The 17,700-nt window shown below is 44.1% G+C and overlaps 1 protein-coding gene across 1 annotated transcript; it reads right to left on the bottom strand.

The window, feature by feature from the left end:
- Positions 1 to 7,945: 7,945 nt before the first annotated feature.
- On the bottom strand, positions 7,946 to 13,847 carry LOC117485351 (uncharacterized protein K02A2.6-like). Its single transcript, XM_034133862.1, has 2 exons — positions 13,146 to 13,847; positions 7,946 to 11,793 (listed from the first exon to the last, which is right to left on the bottom strand). Exons 1-2 carry the CDS (start codon positions 13,500 to 13,502, stop codon positions 8,140 to 8,142), a joined length of 4,011 nt encoding a protein of 1,336 aa, XP_033989753.1. The 5' UTR covers positions 13,503 to 13,847; the 3' UTR covers positions 7,946 to 8,139.
- Positions 13,848 to 17,700: the final 3,853 nt, after the last annotated feature.

Genomic DNA, 17,700 nt, shown 5'->3' with positions numbered 1-17,700 from the left:
TTCAGTCTCTGTCAAACACACCGTTTCTCCGTGTGCTTCAGTCTCTGTTAAACACACCGTTTCTCCGCGTGCTTCAGTCTCTGTTAAACACACCGTTTCTCCGCGTGCTTCAGTCTCTGTTAAACACACCGTTTCTCCGCGTGCTTCAGTCTCTGTTAGACACACTGTTTCTCCGTGTGCTTCAGTCTCTGTTAAACACAATGTTTCTCCGCGTGCTTCAGTCTCTGTTAGACACACTGTTTCTCCGTGTGCTTCAGTCTCTGTTAAACACACCGTTTCTCCCGTGTGCTTCAGTCTCTGTTAGACACACTGTTTCTCCGTGTGCTTCAGTCTCTGTTAAACACACCGTTTCTCCGTGTGCTTCAGTCTCTGTTAGACACACCGTTTCTCCGTGTGCTTCAGTCTCTGTTAAACACAATGTTTCTCCGCGTGCTTCAGTCTCTGTTAAACACACCGTCTCTCCGCGTGCTTCAGTCTCTGTTAAACACACCGTTTCTCCGTGTGCTTCAGTCTCTGTTAGACACACCGTTTCTCCGTGTGCTTCAGTCTCTGTTAAACACACCGTTTCTCCGTGTGCTTCAGTCTCTGTTAAACACACCGTTTCTCCGTGTGCTTCAGTCTCTGTTTAACACACTGTTTCTCCGTGTGCTTCAGTCTCTGTTAAACACACTGTTTCTCTCTGAAGCTTCCTGAGCTGCTGTTCAGCTGGACGGCAGGAAGCAGAGGTTTGGGAGGATGATGTCTCTGATGCTGTTTAGATTTCTCCAGCACCACAGGGGGTCCTGTGTGGATGGCAGCTCCTTCCTCAGCAGATCCAGTTCTCCAGAATTGTTCTAACCACAGAGAAAACAAGAGAAAGAAAAAAATGAATTAATCTAATCAAACACAGGGTTGCAAAATGAAGATTGCAAAATGTAACTCAGCAACAAAACGGTATTAAATACATGTAGTGGAGTAAAAGTACACCATTTACTTAGTTGTACTTAAAGGTCCCTTATTATACTGTTTTTCATCAATATATAACAGGTCTCAGATATATACAGAGCCTGTCTCTGATTGGCTGAAACACCAAACAGATCATTGCAGCATCCCATAATCCCCTCTGTTTCAGCCCTGTTTCCAAAGTGCTGATTCTCTGTCTGTTACTTTAGATGAAAATAAGGAGCCCCTCCCCACGCCCCTCTGAGAGAGATTTGGTTAAAAAGAACACAAGAGATTCAGGTGATAAGGTGGGGGGGGGGGGGGGTTACCTTGGTTGGTGATTGGCTAATGGTTACACAAGCCAAAAAATATATGACATCATAAAGTTACTTTATACCTCTAAGCCGGTTTAATGTTGTTGGGTATTTTTGTGATATAAAGTATAATGTATCCATAACAGAGCCGAGATCTCTGTTTGGTAAAGTTAGAAAGACATTGACAGATTGAGGGAGACAACGAGCTACAGAGCAGTTTTAATCAAAGCACTCTGATGCGCGCCGTCCTCCATGCGAGGCCCTGGCTTCAATCTGCGGCCGGAGGAGAGACTGGCGCTCAGGGGCCATCAACACAAATACACATTTCAAAGCCGAAGGATTATACTACAAAAAATAACTGTACGGTGTATACAAACCAAAAATCCCTCCACATTAGCCGTCGCTAAATACTACACCAAGACGTTTGGAGAAAGATGCTTTTTTTCAATAACTTTGGTGATTTTGTTATTGTTGTCGAGCCGATGAATGGGAGTCGGAGGCGGTGTGTTTAATATGGAACTCCACACTTTATTTTCCATTTACTCACACACACGAAAACGTACTAGCTGCATGCTACTGCGAAACTGGAACAACAACAACAACAGGAAACCGGAACACCAAGGTGCCGCCCACTAACCGGTCCGTGGGGCAACACTATATCTTGATCCCTGTCACTACCCGATCCGCATCCCTACCCGAACCGCATTGCGCATGTGCGAGATGGTCTGCCATATTTGACAACTACATACGGCAACTCAAATAGGACACTTGACACAGTGGCGTTTGGCAAAGCAGAAAAAGAAAACAAAAAAAACCCGAAAATATTAATCTGAACGAGAGATGAGTTATTGTGATTACAACGTGACTTCACTATTATTTAACAACTCCTTTTATTGGGTCATTTTATTGGGTTAAGTACATTGTCAGAAAAAGGGAGAAATTGATTTAACTTCTGTTAGACAGCTATCATACTGAAGAAATATCGACTGTGAATGTATGCAAAAATGTATGGCATTAATCATTTATATCTAATTACATTAAAGGTGGGGTAGGTAATTTTGGAGAAACCGGCTCGAGTGCGCTAGAATTTGAAAATACACAGCCGGAAAAAATCTGCCACTTCCTTACAGAGCCCCTCCTCCAACACACACGAACGCGCACGTGACCAATGAGGACACGAGATAAGTTTGTGCACAGATGGAAGGCTGACGGGCAGGTAGGCCATCCAGTTATTTTAGCCGGGCCGGCAATCCCCACCCACAAAAATACAATGGTGAATTATGTCCCTTAATGCTCCGCCACATTGTTCAAAACTATTGATTAACTTAAATTATAAACATAGTTGTGCAAGTATAAAAATCACTTCCCACATTCATGATGTCCTGCTGCTTACCCTGCAACAGTAAAGTTGGGGAAATATAGTTCAACAACTCTTAAAAGAAAAAAAGGGTTTTAAATTCACTGTTATCAAAATCAATCTGTGCGACAGCTGTCTCATTCTGCTTTTATTACACAAATGAATTGGGGAAAATATCACCCGGGGTTTCTCTAGAAAGTATAGTATGAGTACTGTGGTTGCGGTCGAATAGTCCATTTAGCTTAGGAACCTTCCTCACGGAGTGAAATGACCCGGAAGTCCCTCAGTGGCAGCCATGATAAGTGCCGTTCCAATTCTCTAGATGAAAGGAAAGGAGGTTTGAAACTTCCTTTATAACCTCCTTTAGCTTAGGAACCACTGGACCTCCCTAGCCTAAAGGAGAGGAGAAAATGCTGCCCCACAATGCCTTGCGGCCGCGGCATTTGCCGCCACACAACAGTCGGCCGTTCACGGAAACAACCGATTATGAACGAGAAATGATATCATGAAAGTTACGGTTCAAAACGTAAGTGGTAACTTGCCAAAGTGCTTTGTTTTGAACGTTCATCAGTATTATAATCAAAAAGAGAAATATGACCGTTAGTTTTTACTGAAATGATCAAATAAAGTCAACATTTCACAGTCTTTACTGAGCTGTGTGGGGTTTGTTCAACTTTTAAAAGATGTTTGAATGGTGATATACACAGTGATAGATGTTAAGGACTAACGTTTATAATAAATACATTTGTATTGATTTTAAGATCTTTTCACACAATCATACGTATTGGGATCATTTGTATTAATGTGGACCGGAGGGAGAGGGTGACGAGCATAAGTTTCACTTTCCTTTTTTATTTCAATTCCAACTTTGGTCATGAAGAATATGTTTCTCTGTTGTCCCCGTTCATAAAGCATAACAGCATCAGAGCACGGTGCAGAGTCTCTAGATGAGTTTACAGTAGTCCCTCGTTCTTATTAAACATCCATGTTGTAGTCCGCTGTATAGAAAACTGTAGTTTCCATAGTTTCCCCACAGCAGCAGACGCACATTTATGACGTCCGCTGGCGCATCATAAACACGTCGGATAGTGAAAGTGCAGTCGGATTCTCTAAAGTACCGCAGTCTCTTCTCCTAAGTCCTTTTGAATTCTCCTATCCACTATCCCTTCACCCCGTGACGTTTCACTCAGAGGTCAAGGAATAGACGATAGGGTTAGAACTTAGGAGCTGATTTTTGGACTACCCGACCGCAACCTGTGTCTCTGATCTTGTTCATGATCTATCAATTATCGCGAGAACATGACGCCTCGATACAAGATGGCGCCGCGGATGTAATCAACAAGATGGCGTCGGAGCTCCGTAAAACAAAGCTGTCTCTGCCATCTGACGCTCTGTTTGACACCATTTTCATATTTCTAGAGTAATTATACAGTTTTTGACGAACAGAAATATTGTTTTCTGGCATTACTTTAACATTTTACATGAAAAATCGTCATCTTGGTTTGAGAGCGAACGCCGAGAGTAAGAGGGTGCAGAGCTCGTGTTACCTGGTGCAGACAAAACCCTGTAAATGAATTATGTTAGTGGATTTGGTCGTGTAAACAATTACTGGGGAAGCATAGTTATTTTGGTGATTTCTTCTTCTAAACTATTTTCAATAGCTTCAGTAGCTTTCTCCCTTGATCCTCAACGATCTGTTCAACAGTATGAAATGTCCGAATTGACAAATCAGAATGGAGTATTCAACTAAGCCGTGTTATAAAGTAAGTTGAACCCAATACTCACATTGATCAGTTATATTCCTCGTGGTTTTAAATCCTCTCTGCTGCCGGTACGGTGGGCGCCATTGTCTTTGGAAAAAAAAGACTCGTCACTGGCGTGCATTGCATCCTGGGATACGTATCAGTCCGTGACGCAAAAGGGTTCATCATGGGCTTCATTTGAACACAAACCCCCCTGTTGGTCAAAGTGTGTAAAACAGGCAGATTTAACATCTGAATAGTGTGCTGTATCTCATACCGAGTTCCCAATGAGTAAAGCCTTAGAATAACTCTAAGCAACGAACATTAAATCATATTTTCATGTTAACAATATTGTTTTTATTCCAGTTTAATGATTGTGATTGAAAAGCCTAAGGAGGCTGGTAAACAAACAAAGAGGGATTTGTATTCCTTAATAATGTTTCGTAAACTTAACCATGTTGTAGCCTGAGAAAGGCTAAACCGTATCAAAGTATACATTTATTAACTACATTATCTCATTTAGCTGTAGCTTTTATAAACAAACAAATAATACTTATTGACCAGGCGTTGAACCAGGGACCCTGCGGTTATGAGTCAACTGCTTTCCAGCTGAGCCACAGCCCACACACTGAATCCATCTGAAAACACTGCACCATATTTATTCCTGTATTTATTCATTTATACTTAAGACATGTTCCGACCTCTATATGAGTGAGGGTCTGAGCTCTCTTAATTCCATCGTGTCACCGGGCCCGAGTACAGGAGGGGTAATATCGTTCTTATTATACATCCATGGGTAATATGAGCGTTGTGGTTCAACCGATCTAAATCGCTTCCTGAAGCAGTCACGTGGTATCGACAGGCAGCGAGGCTTCGTTTGTCATCGATGACGTCACTGGCCCAAAACGATGCAAGCCTCGATGCAAGCTTCACAAAAAGCTTCGGGGATTACTCGATACACGCTCCGAAGCCTCGGCGCAATACGTAACATCACTACTTTTCCCCATTTTACTTACATTGGGAAAGAGATGTCTGTAAATCAGCAGATAATTGTTTTTAAACCAAATAAACTCCCCAGTTAAAAGTTGTTAAATGCACTTAAAGCTGACCCAGAGTCCTTTTCTCTCTCTATTCAATTCAATTCAATAGCTTTATTAGCATGACCGTATTTACATACAGTATTGCCAAAGCTCTGTATAGTTGCAACATCTATACAAAATACACACAAATAAACAGTTATAAACAAACTGCTAACAGACGCGCCGCCAGAACAAATCTAAAGGGAGGGCATATGATTTTCATGGGAGGGCACACAAAACCGTCATGTGCTGCGGGCCTGCGGCACAATATATATCAAACAGCAAGGCCAACAGCATTGCGTAAAGACCATAGGTAAAGACGCACACTTATCGCAAATACATACACAAATAAAGGGCAACATAGAAACAACTTTTGAAACATTGTGTGCGTGGCAGCACAAACACTGGTAGTAAATCACGAGCAAGGCACACTGGTTAAGGATGGCAGCTTCCTCATTGTTGCACTCGGAGAGAAATAGTAGAGACGGAGACTATGAACTGTTTAGCCCGCCTTGGGCATGGTTTATTTTCCTATGCACTGCAGGTGCATCATTTCGCTCAGCCGAGCTAACTTAGAACAACAACACACATAGATCTGGACATCAGGTGAACACACCCTCATTTACATATGACGAAAGCCTGCGTCCTATAGCACACAGTGGTACAACAATAATAACATGACATCCCTTTGTGAGCTTGAGTACAGAATAGACATAATATATATATATATATAATATAACAACAACTGAGGACATATGTACACATTTCCCTTAACACACACATTTGAAATAAAAACATAACAGCAACAGCTTTGCTTGGGCCTTAAACTTGGGCAACCGTTACGAGAGGGAGCGACGCGACACCACATTATGCAGTGCGTAATGTGGCGCAGTAAGCACTGACATATTGACATGTAAACATTATACTTACTGCTTTATGCTAATAAAGCTGGAGACGCCGTTTGCCTGAAGAATGAAATCGCCTCAGCAAAGTGTCCTTCCACTCATCCCTGCATTTCCTGGTCAAGTCCTTTTCAAACCCGAGTTGAATAAGGTGAGCTTTCCGCTGGTGCAGCATGCTCCGTCGGTGGTCACTGAAAATGTTTTTCAGGGCTGAAAACGAGTTCTCGCAGGTAGCAGTGGAGGCCCCGAAAGTTAAGGCCGACTTAAATGCCCCTATGACACTTGGCATGGCTTCCAGGGTCTTGTGGAAGGTGGTGAGGAGTGTTTTAATGGTCCATTTTCCATCATCTGGGGACGTAGAGCCTTCCATTTGTGCGCGGAGAAACTGTCGGGCCACAACAAACTCGGCTTCTACAAGTTTAGTGCTGGTCAACTCCAACAGGGGCAATACTTTGTCTGTGTTAAAAAATAAATCACTCTCAGGATCAAGTGAAGCCAGTGATTCCATCAGTGCGCTGTTGCGCTCTCCAAAGCGTCGTGCCATCTCTCCACACACTGCGTCAATGCAGCTGTAAAACAGTCTCCTACTTTCTGTTACTGTTTCGTCCTGGTCAAGCCGTGCTCCAGTAGATTGCTCTACAACGTAATCTTGTAGAGCTGTGTTTTTTGTTGTGCGTCTCTTCTTACTTTGGGGCGGGTCAGTTGTGTCCTCTGCTGCTCCACACTTATCCCATAGCGCACCAAACTCGGTTTCTGTGCGCAGGCCCGCAACACACTCCGTGGCTGAGTTCACCAGTTGGACAGCTGTCAGGAGATCCATGTCTTTCGATTGTAGCATTCTATTAGGTGGTTCAAGAAGCATCAAAATCTTGTTAATCAGAAGCGCAATAAATCTGAAGTCCAGCTTTGAGATGACACTCAGAAGTCCCACAGCTTCCACTCTCAGGTCAGCTGGGAAGGAGCGTGCACGTTGAACTTCCGTCAACAGCTGGGAAATGTCCTCATGTGTCCTGCACTGTGGCCAAATGACCGGTCCAGCGTTGGTCAAGCAGACGTTTTAGTGTTTCCCCTTGATAATGAACCGCGACTGTGGGTTTTCTGATGAATTTGTACAAGAGGTTACACACATTAAAAAAATCTGTGATGGGCTGTTCTGCGGACATTGCCTGCACTACCACTAAATGGAGCTGATGATTGAAGCAGTGCACGTATGGGATTTCCCTCTTCAATGTATCCTGAAGGAGTTTCTGTACTCCACCATGTTTTCCCGACATCAGGGAGGCCCCGTCATACACTTGGCTCAGTATTTTGTCTGTGCTCAGTCCAGCCTTGGTCAGTTCGGAAATAACCGTTTGGGTTAGAGTGTTGGCATCCCCTCTGTCTGCAGTGGCTATGGTCAAAAGCCGCTCTTTTATCTCACAGTTTGCATTGATAAACCGAAGAACAATGGAAATTGTTGTATCTTGTGATCAATAATTGTATGTCCACAACATAAGAGTAGATTTAACTGGTTTTACTTTGGTAACATGCTTCCGGGACTTCCTCGTGGGAACATGTACAACAGGCTCTTTTAATACCAAGAGTGAGTTTGCCCCCTGCTGGACAAATGCAATAACATGTAATAATAACACAAGGTAAGATACCACATTTCCCCCCCTTTAAGCTAACAATACTTCCCGAAGGTGGGGGTATAACATACTCCCGTTACACAACATTTCGAGGTACTGGCATGAACCATTTCACTTTCAAAGATTAACATTCTAAACCTTTCCTTAAAGTGAGATCAGAGAACTATGCTGCTCTATTAATGGAACATCTCTTGATCTATTTAACAAAGTCTTTCAGGTATACAGGTGGCTGTCTCTCGCGCTCTGATCGTCTCACCACGGGTGTAGCAGGCAAGTCCGGCGGGACCGGAGTACACAGAACCACTGGCTCACTTGCAGGAGGTCCTTCTTGCTCGATTGTCACTGGAACCACAGTGTCTCTGTTGGAGTCCAGCACCGGCTCTAAGGGCACGGTGTCTGTTAATCTGGCTCTTACTTGATCCACATGCCGCTTCACGACTTGACCACTTCCAATGATCACTGTATATGACACTGGACCTGATGAGCTCTCGATGACCGCAGCGATCCATTTAGGTCCATAAGAGTAGTTTCTGATGAACACTTTATCCCCAGGTGAGAAACTTCTCAGTTTCCTGTTTGTGTCATGGGACTGTTTCTGTTTTAGTTGTTTTTGCTGCAATCTTGTTTTCACATCTGGCAGGAGCAGGTCTAATGCAGATCTGAGTCTCCTTGACATCATCAACTCTGCAGGCGACAGGCCTGTGGTCGCGTGAGGTGTGATGCGGTAACTGAACAGAAACCTTGACAGTCTAGTTTGCAATGTTTCACCTTTCATCTTTTTCATCCCCCCTTTGAAGGTCTGGACCGCCCTCTCTGCCAGCCCATTAGAAGACGGGTGAAACGGTGCTGACCTCACATGGCGGATGCCATTTTGTTTCATGAAAGTCTCAAATTCAGCACTTGTAAAACAGGTTCCGTTGTCTGACACCAACATTTTTGGCAGTCCAAAAACACTGAAACTCTGACGCAGCTTTTCAATGGTCACCTGTGATGTAGCTGACTTCACTGGATAAATATCCATCCATTTTGAGTGAGCATCCACTATCAGTAGAAACATCTCTCCCAGGAAAGGGCCTGCATAGTCCACATGAATTCTCGTCCAGGGAGACTCCGGCCACTCCCAGGGATGCAATGGTGCTGATGGTGGTGACTTGTGGTGCTTTTGGCACTCCTCACAAGACTGCACTTCCTTTTCTACATCCTGGTCCATCCCCGGCCACCATACATAAGATCTAGCCAGACCTTTCATCTTTGACATGCCGGAATGTGTTTGGTGCAGTACTTTCAATATCTTTTCCCTGCCTTTGTTTGGTACGATGACTCTGGCTCCCCAGAGCACGCAGCCATCCCTCACACTCAGTTCTTCTCTCCTCTGATGATACGGCTTGAGAGGAGTCTCAGTCACTGAAGGCCATCCCGACAGGACATAACCATGAACTTGAGACAATATTACATCCTTAGCTGTCCAGTGTTTTATTTTGGCTGTGTCCACGAGTGTGTCATCCAGAAGATCAATCATGAGCACTTGTTCTGCGGTCTCACTCTCTCGCACATCTTCCGACAGCGGCAGTCTGCTTAATGCGTCCGCATTAGCGTTGTTCTTTCCTGGTTTGTACACAATGTGATACTCATAGGCACTCAGGTGCACTGCCCATCTCTGAACTCTCGGGGAACCCATCTGTGGAATGGGTTTCTTTTCGTTGAAGAGAGAGATCAGTGGCTTGTGATCTGTATAGATGGTGAAAGTTCGACCATACAAGTACTTGTGGAATTTCTTGATTCCAAATATAACTGCTAAGCCTTCTTTGTCTAGCTGTGAGTAATTCTTTTCAGCAGGCGCTAGAGTACGCGACATGAACCCCAAAGGACGTTCAGTTCCATCGTCCATTACGTGTGATAAAACAGCGCCCACCCCGTAAGGTGACGCATCACATGACATAATTAACTCTCGGTCAGCAGAGTAATGCACCAACACTTCTGCTGAGTTTAACAGGGCCTTTGATTTTTTAAAAGCCTCTTCCTGTTTCTTTTGCCATGTCCATCGCACATCTTGTCGCAGGAGCTCATGCAGTGGTGCCAATAGTGTAGCTAAGTTTGGCAGAAATTTGTTATAGTAATTTAGCAAACCTAAGTACGACTTGAGTTCAGTAACATTTGTGGGGTTGGGAGCCTCCATGATGGCTTTGACTTTCTTTTCCACAGGGTGAAGTCCCTGTGCGTCCACTCGATGTCCCAGATATTCCACTTCCTCTTCCAGGAAAGTGCACTTGCTCCTTCTCAGACGCAATCCTGCCTCCTCCAGCTTTGCCAACACTGTCTCGAGGTTCTGCAGATGGTCTTCCTCATCCACACCGCTCACCAGGATGTCATCTAAATACACTGCCACAAAAGGAATGCCTCGCAGGAGACCTTCCATTGTCCTCTGAAATATAGCTGGGGCTGATGCTACTCCAAAAGGCAGTCTGTTGTATGTGAATAAGCCTCTGTGCGTATTCACTGTTAAGTATTTCTTTGATTCATCATCCATGAGTATTTGCTGGTATGCATGACTCATGTCCAACTTTGTGAACCGTTTTCCTCCTGTCAGTGCTGCAAACAGGTCTTCCATTCGGGGTATGGGGTATTGTTCAAGTGAGGAAACTGTATTTACAGTGAGCTTGTAGTCTCCACATAGCCTTACTGTCCCAACAGGCTTCAGTATTGGAACCACTGGTGCTGCCCATTCTGCATGTTTAACAGGTGAGATTACTCCTTCTTTCAACAATCTGTCTATTTCTTCATCTACTTTGGTGCGCATGGCGTACGGGACAGACCTCGGACGGAAGAACCGAGGGACTGCATCAGCCTTTACATGGATGGTAGCTTTCATACCTTTCAGTGTGCCAAGCTCCTCTTTGAAGACATTTTCATGTTTGCTCAGTACTTGCTGCAGCGATTTGTCCTCTGTCTTCAGGTGTTTCAGGACTCGGGATTTGTGTCTGAGCTTGATTTCTTTCCAACTCAGATGTATTTCCTCCAGCCAGCCTCTTCCCAGCAGGCTGGGGCCGTCCCCTTTAACCACAATGAGGGGCAAGTACCGACTTTGACGTTTGTATTTCACTTTAACAAGGGCAGCTCCGACCACATTAACAGGGTCACCTGTATAAGACTCGATGTGGATTTTGGTTGGTCTCAAACATGGACTTTTTGTGTCTTTCCATAGTCTTTGAAATGTCTGTTCATTCATTATTGTGAGACTACAGCCAGTGTCTATCTCAAAGTTAACAAACTTACTATCCAGCTTCACTTCAACCATGTATGGGTCTACTCGTCTCAGGTGCACTTCACTCATGCGTCCCAATCTGAACCTCATCTTATTCAGTAAGAATGTATCTTCTTCTGAGCTATCACTTTGGCTCCGTTGCTCTTGTACTTTATGAGAACGGTGATATGTGGTTTGCCTCCTTTCTCTCTTTGGGTCTGCATTTTTGTTGCTGTTTCCCTTCTGTGTAGATCTACTACGACAAGCTCTGGCAATGTGTCCTATTTTACCACATGCATGACATTTCTCTTGTTTAAACCTACAGTCTGCTGCTTCATGCTTGGTTCCCTTGCATCTGTAACACTCTTTGGTAGGTTCTCTGTGTGCATAAGCCTCCTGTGGCTTTTTATCCATTTTGAAGCATTTAGCTGTGGCCCCTTGGCTTTGTATCTCCTGTGCATTTTTATTTGCAGTCTCTGACGCCACAGCAATTGACAATGCTTTTTCAAATGTTAAATCCGCTTCTGATAAGAGTCGTCTCTGAATCCGATCTTCATTTATTCCACAGACGATCCTGTCTCTCAACCTCTGCTGCAAAGTGTTACCATAGTTGCAATCAGGGGCGGACTGGGACTAAAATTCAGCCCTGGAAACTGACCCAGTCCGGCCACATGAAATGTCAAATGTTAGAAATCCGCTGTTTATTATTTAAAGTTTTACGTCTGATTCGCTCCTTTTTTCCTCTCTGTACACAGCTCCAGTTTGGGCATTGGCCTGTCATCAGATTTCATTTTGAGTTGCTGCTGTAGTAGCGGAAGTTTAGTAAAATTATTTTTTATGAAATAATCCAAATCTCCACCCTCCATAATTGCACTTGCTTCAGTTGCTTGCTACTTTTTAAGGGCGGTGATGACAGTTACAGTACGAATTGAAGTTGATGCGATTTGGTTGGATTGTGAGGCATGACGTGAGCCTCATCTGATTGGTCAATCCCTCAATTTCTTTTCACCAAGGGAAGCCAATTTCGGCTCGCCTCCTCTCGTAACAGAGTGCAATCTACTGTTTCACCATAACATCTAGAGGGGCGCTGTTTCACTCTTTGTAAAATACTCAATGAGAATGGGGGAGAGATGGGCCGGCAGAATATTTACCGAAACTAAACGAAGTGTTTTTATTTATTTATTACAATTATAACTACAATCCAAAAAAACAGGGAAAGCCTGGCTTCCCTTGGCCTCCAGGAGAAAACGCCACTGAGTTCAAGGGATAATTCTCAGCCACCTCTTGCCCTGCACTTGTATGTGCCAGTTGAGCTGGTTCTTCCACCAGCTCAACTCTGTCCCTCATCATGAACGCAGGAGGCTGGCTGTATATCTGAACTCGCGCCCTCATCATTCTCTTCATCATCTTGCACTTGTTCTAAGCTGCTGCTGATAGTGCTTGTAGCAGCACTGCTGCCAAAAAGGTCTGTCAATTTGCGACATTTATATGCATCATTTATATGCATCACCTGCGAGTTTATCAGTGGATGTTTGCTGGAACTGTTTGTAAACAGCGTGTTACCTGACGGACACACACAGCGTGACTCCGGTCAGGTAGAGACCGGTCTCCAGTCAGCACCGCTGCAGACTCGCTGTTTGAGGGCTTGATAACCCACTCCCCCTCCACACCGCTCCACACTCGTTGGTTTGGAACAGCACTTAATGTGGCGGACCCTCCGCGCGAGGGCCTTCGTGTGGCCGCTGGCCGGTCTTTTTTCTTCTTCGTGTGTGATTATTTGACAGATAAGAACCACACAACTGCATTAGCGGCCGCTGTCGCCCTCTGTCGGCCGTAAGCGTAACTTAAATGATGACTTTAAAAAAAAAAATGTAAAGGGCCGGCCGGCCGGCCGTCAACGGCCCTTGACGACCGGCCGTTCTGTGGTTCTCCAGATTCTACAGATGGCCAGTCCGCCCCTGGTTGCAATCCTGCGCTAACCGACGCAGCTCAGCCACGTATTCCATTACTGACTCATTTGGCTCACGGTTGCGGGAGTCAAACTTGTACCTTTGCACAATTTCACTAGGCTTTGGGTCAAAGTGATTTTTTAGCAGCTCCACAAGTTGTGTGTAAGTCTTATCCTTGGGCTTATCCGGACTGAGGAGGTTTTTCATAAGGCTGTATGTTGATGATCCCACAACACTTATTAATATGGCTCTTTGTCTGTCTCCATTTTCAATTTCATTAGCCTCAAAAAACTGTTCCAATACCTCACAGTATTCTTCCCACTTCTGATTGTTTGCATCAAAAGGTGCCAGCGTGCCAATCATTGCCATTGTGTGTCAATGAATCCTCTCCTCCACCCGCAGACTATGCTAATAATTTGAGCTAGCTGCCGCTAACGACCCAAACCTGCATGTAAGGTGCTAACCAGTCCGTTCGGCATGTCCTCTTTGATCCCGTATTGATCCTTGTCTTAATCCTCTTCTTAATCCTCGTCGCCAATAATATGTTGTATCTTGTGATCAATAATTGTATGTCCACAACATAAGAGTAGATTTAACTGGTTTTACTTTGGTAACATGCTTCCGGGACTTCCTCGTGGGAACATGTACAACAGGCTCTTTTAATACCAAGAGTGAATTTGCCCCCTGCTGGACAAATGCAATAACATGTAATAATAACACAAGGTAAGATACCACAGAAATATTCTCCTGCCCGGTGGGATCCCTGGTTCCGTCAACTTTAATAGAATACACTGCATCCCCTATCTCTTCGACAATATGCTCAGTCACTAAGGTGCTCATTAGTTCTATTATGGCATTTTGCATGTCGTGAGAGGTGTATGTTGCTGTGTGGGGAATGCTTTCCATTATTTTGGCCAACTCTGCATCTTTGTGCAGCGTATACTCAAACAGCGATAGGAAGCCCACTGCCTGACTCGGACATGCTGTGGAGTGAATCGTGGTCACCTCTGAGAGGGAGTTGGTTGACAGCTAAAAAAGCTATCATATCAACGACAGCTGACACGTAATAACGGTTCCGTGCCAGCTGATCTGTGTGCACCAAAGTACTAATTTCCTTATTTGTTTCCTCGCATTATCTGTCTCTCTCTCCACAAACTCTCACATGAAATGTGTTCTTTTGATGCGGCATGTCTTAGCAGTCCTTTATCAGTCTGTAATGCGTGTTTCCAGTCGCAAAAACCTTTGACAGTAAAAGCCGCATCAGATGAAGACGTATTTACTTTAAACTGTCTACAGGGGAAACAAAAGGCTGCGTCTGCTTTTACCGAATATTCAAGCCATGGTCTGTTGTTGTACCATGCAGTGGCAACAGTGCGCTTCTTTCCTGAAAACAATCTCCATAACGATCCAGTTTCACCTGGTTGGGTTTATTAACCCCAAGATCATCTGGGGCTGTTGGTCTGTGAGCGGTTGCTGGCCCAATATCTGTTGATGTGCTGCTAGGTAGCGGCTGTAGTGGAGGCACCGGCACGGAGGAGGAGGAGGAGGAGGAGGAGGAGGAGGAGGAGGAGGAGGAGGAGGAGGAGGAGGAGGAGGAGGAGGAGGAGGATGCTGGCGGGTGTGGTACAGGGTGTGGCAACGCAGGTGGTGATGGTAGGGGCACAAGGAGCTGTGCCTCGGAGTGCAGCGTTGGTGGCGCCCGCCTTGATGAGTCAAGGATTGGGCTCGCTAACTCAGCCCCGGGGTTTGCCGAGGTCAAGCTTGTGACATTAAGGCGTGCTGCTGCAACGGCAGGTGCAGGGACGCCAGCAGCACCATCGGCTGCAGTTCTTTCATCGCTCTTTCGTTTTAATAAATCCTTAGACCTTTTAAGCCAATTTCTGATGTCCATTTTGTAATCCAAACAGAAATGGGAGTCTACAGAATGCACAATAAACAATAAACAAATCCAGAATAGGCGGCAGAGTGTGACGCTGTGATTGGTCTAAATGTGGACGAATCACAAATCACAACAGACACATGAATTTATTTGACGTAGCCTGCGATTTTTTTTATAGTTACTATCTGACATCACATACATCGTAGCATAAAAGTTCACAGTTTATTTATAATTAAAAAAAATTAAAAAAATGTAAAAAAAAATGTTTATAAATAATAAAAAACGTGTTTATTGGGGGAGGGCAGGAATGTCAAATGGGAGGGCCTGGCCCTCCCTGGCCCTCCCACGGCGCCGGGCATGACTGCTAAGAACATGTTTTTAACATCTGTGTTATTACTGATGGCATAGCATGAATGATACTGGGTGTCTGAGGGTGTCATTACTGAGAAATGTCAAACAAAATCAAAACCTTACATTTGAAAACAGGTTTGCATTCCTCCACTTAAGGTGATGTTATCATTGGAAACAATAAAAGCTAATTGTTTTGATGTAGAATCTATAAATGTAATCGTTAGAGCAGAACAGAATGGTTGTATTGTAGCCTGAGTTTCGTGCAGCCTCTAGTTTTACTAGGTGGAAACATTGTCTATATAATGTGAATACATGTAGAACTAGACATTAAGCGGCCCCGGACATTAGGCCTATTTGAAACAATAGTAGGGGCTTTTACCAGCTCGCCAACTTACAGGCATCATAGCAGTATGAATAGCCTTAAAAACAACCCACTCTGCGGTAACGAGAGTCATGTATCTGAACCAAATGCCCTAAGTGAAGCCGTTAGTCTCATCTGACTGACCCAAGGGTTGGTGCTGGTGTGACAGGGAGGCTTCCAAGTGTTCATAGCAGATGTCATGCTTTCAGTTCATGGCTCAGTGGGGGGGAGCAGACCCATGTTTGTTTGTTTGTTTGTAGCCTTTATTTAACCAGGTTAAAAAATCCCATTGAGATCAACGATCTCTTTTTCAAGGGAGACCTGCGGTACATTAGTTACACATATAAAAACAAACAGAAAACAAAAAGGACATCACAACATAATTACAGGGGTATACATTAGCAACCTATTTACATTTACAGGTATCCAATAACATGTCATCCAGCCGTGCTTTAAAACGATGCAAGGGAATCAAAATGCTCAGTTTCAATATTTTTTGCATGGTGTTCCAAGCTAGAGGAGCAGCGCACATAAAAGCTTTAGTACCTAAAACAGTCCTAGCACTTGGCACATGTAATAAAAACACATCCTGTGATCTCAGGCAATAGCTACTTGCCACTCTCCGTGAGATCAAAGAGCATATATAAGTCGGTAGTTTACCCAGCATGGCTTTATATATGAATATGTACCAATGACTGAGCCTCCGACCAGTAAGTGAAGGTAGACCTGCCTTGGCATACAGGGTACAGTGATGAGTAAGTACTTTACAGTTAGTAACAAATCTCAGAGCACTGTGATAGGCGGCATCTAACCTTTCCAGGCAATGGGCAGGTGCATTCATATAGATCAAATCACCATAGTCTAGCACAGGTAAAAAGGTCACAGTGACAAGCCTTTTCCTGGCTTCAAAAGAGAAACAGGACTTGTTTCTGAAAAAGAAACCTAATCTAACCCTCAGCTTTTTAAGCAGATTAGTGACCTGAAGTTTAAAAGTAAGACAATCATCAAGCCAGATACCAAGGTATTTATAATAGCTAACCACTTGGAGTACTTGTCCTTGCATAGTCACAATATCCAAAGCAGTCTCTGGAGTCTTTTTAGCTTTAGAAAAGAGCATTACCTTGGTTTTCTCAACATTTAAAAGAAGCTTTAGTTCAGAGAGCTGAGTCTGAATAATGTTAAAAACAGCCTGTAATTTAACAACCGCCTCCTTAATGGAGGGACCTGCACAGTACATCACGGTGTCATCCGCATAAAAATGCAAAGTAGCTTCATCCACATTTTCACCTAAACTATTGATGTAGATGGAGAATAAAAGTGGACCTAAAACAGAACCTTGAGGAACACCATTAGCAATGTTCAACCACTCAGAAGACAGCCCATCAAAGTGAACACATTGGGACCTTTCAGAGAGGTAGTTCACAAACCACCCACTGCATGGCTGGATAAGCCAATACTGAGTAGCCTCTGCTTTAAGATGCGATGATCGACGGTGTCAAACGCTTTGGAAAGGTCAATAAATAGAGCTGCACAACTCTGCTTTTTATCTAAAATACTTGTAATGTCATTCACCACTTTCATTGTGGCAGTGATGGTGCTATGTTGCTTTCTGAAACCTGACTGATGTTTAGACAGGATGTCATTGTTACATAAAAACTCCTTTACCTGTTCACTCACTAGGCGTTCAAGAACCTTAGCCAGAACTGACAATTTCGAGATTGGCCTATAGTTATTTAAAACAGTTGCCTCCCCTCCTTTTAGTAGAGGCAGGACATACGCTGACTTCCATACTTTAGGAATTGTGTTTGTGCTGAGGGAGAGGTTACAAAGAGTAGTGAGAGGTGGAGCAATAAAATCTGCAGCTATCTTTAAAAAGAAAGGTTCTACGTTGTCCGGGCCGGCCGGTTTCTTAGGATCTAACTTGGATAATGCTTCATGAACAACATTTATAGTCAAAGGAGTAAAACTGAAAGGGT

This window comes from Trematomus bernacchii, unplaced genomic scaffold, assembly GCF_902827165.1.
Source record: "Trematomus bernacchii unplaced genomic scaffold, fTreBer1.1, whole genome shotgun sequence".
NCBI lineage: Eukaryota > Metazoa > Chordata > Actinopteri > Perciformes > Nototheniidae > Trematomus > Trematomus bernacchii.
The sequence above is the reverse complement of the archived record's forward strand: the minus strand, read 5'-3'. Positions and strand labels throughout refer to the sequence as shown.

What these genes read in the sequence shown, in the direction of transcription:
- LOC117485351 (XM_034133862.1), bottom strand. Translation starts at nt 13,502, where the DNA reads ATGGCAATGATTGGCACGCTGGCACCTTTTGATGCAAACAATCAGAAG. An exon ending in GGTTAGCGCAGGATTGCAAC is followed by an intron (nt 11,794 to 13,145) that starts CAGGGGCGGACT and finishes CCTGATTGCAAC; the next exon opens with TATGGTAACACTTTGCAGCA.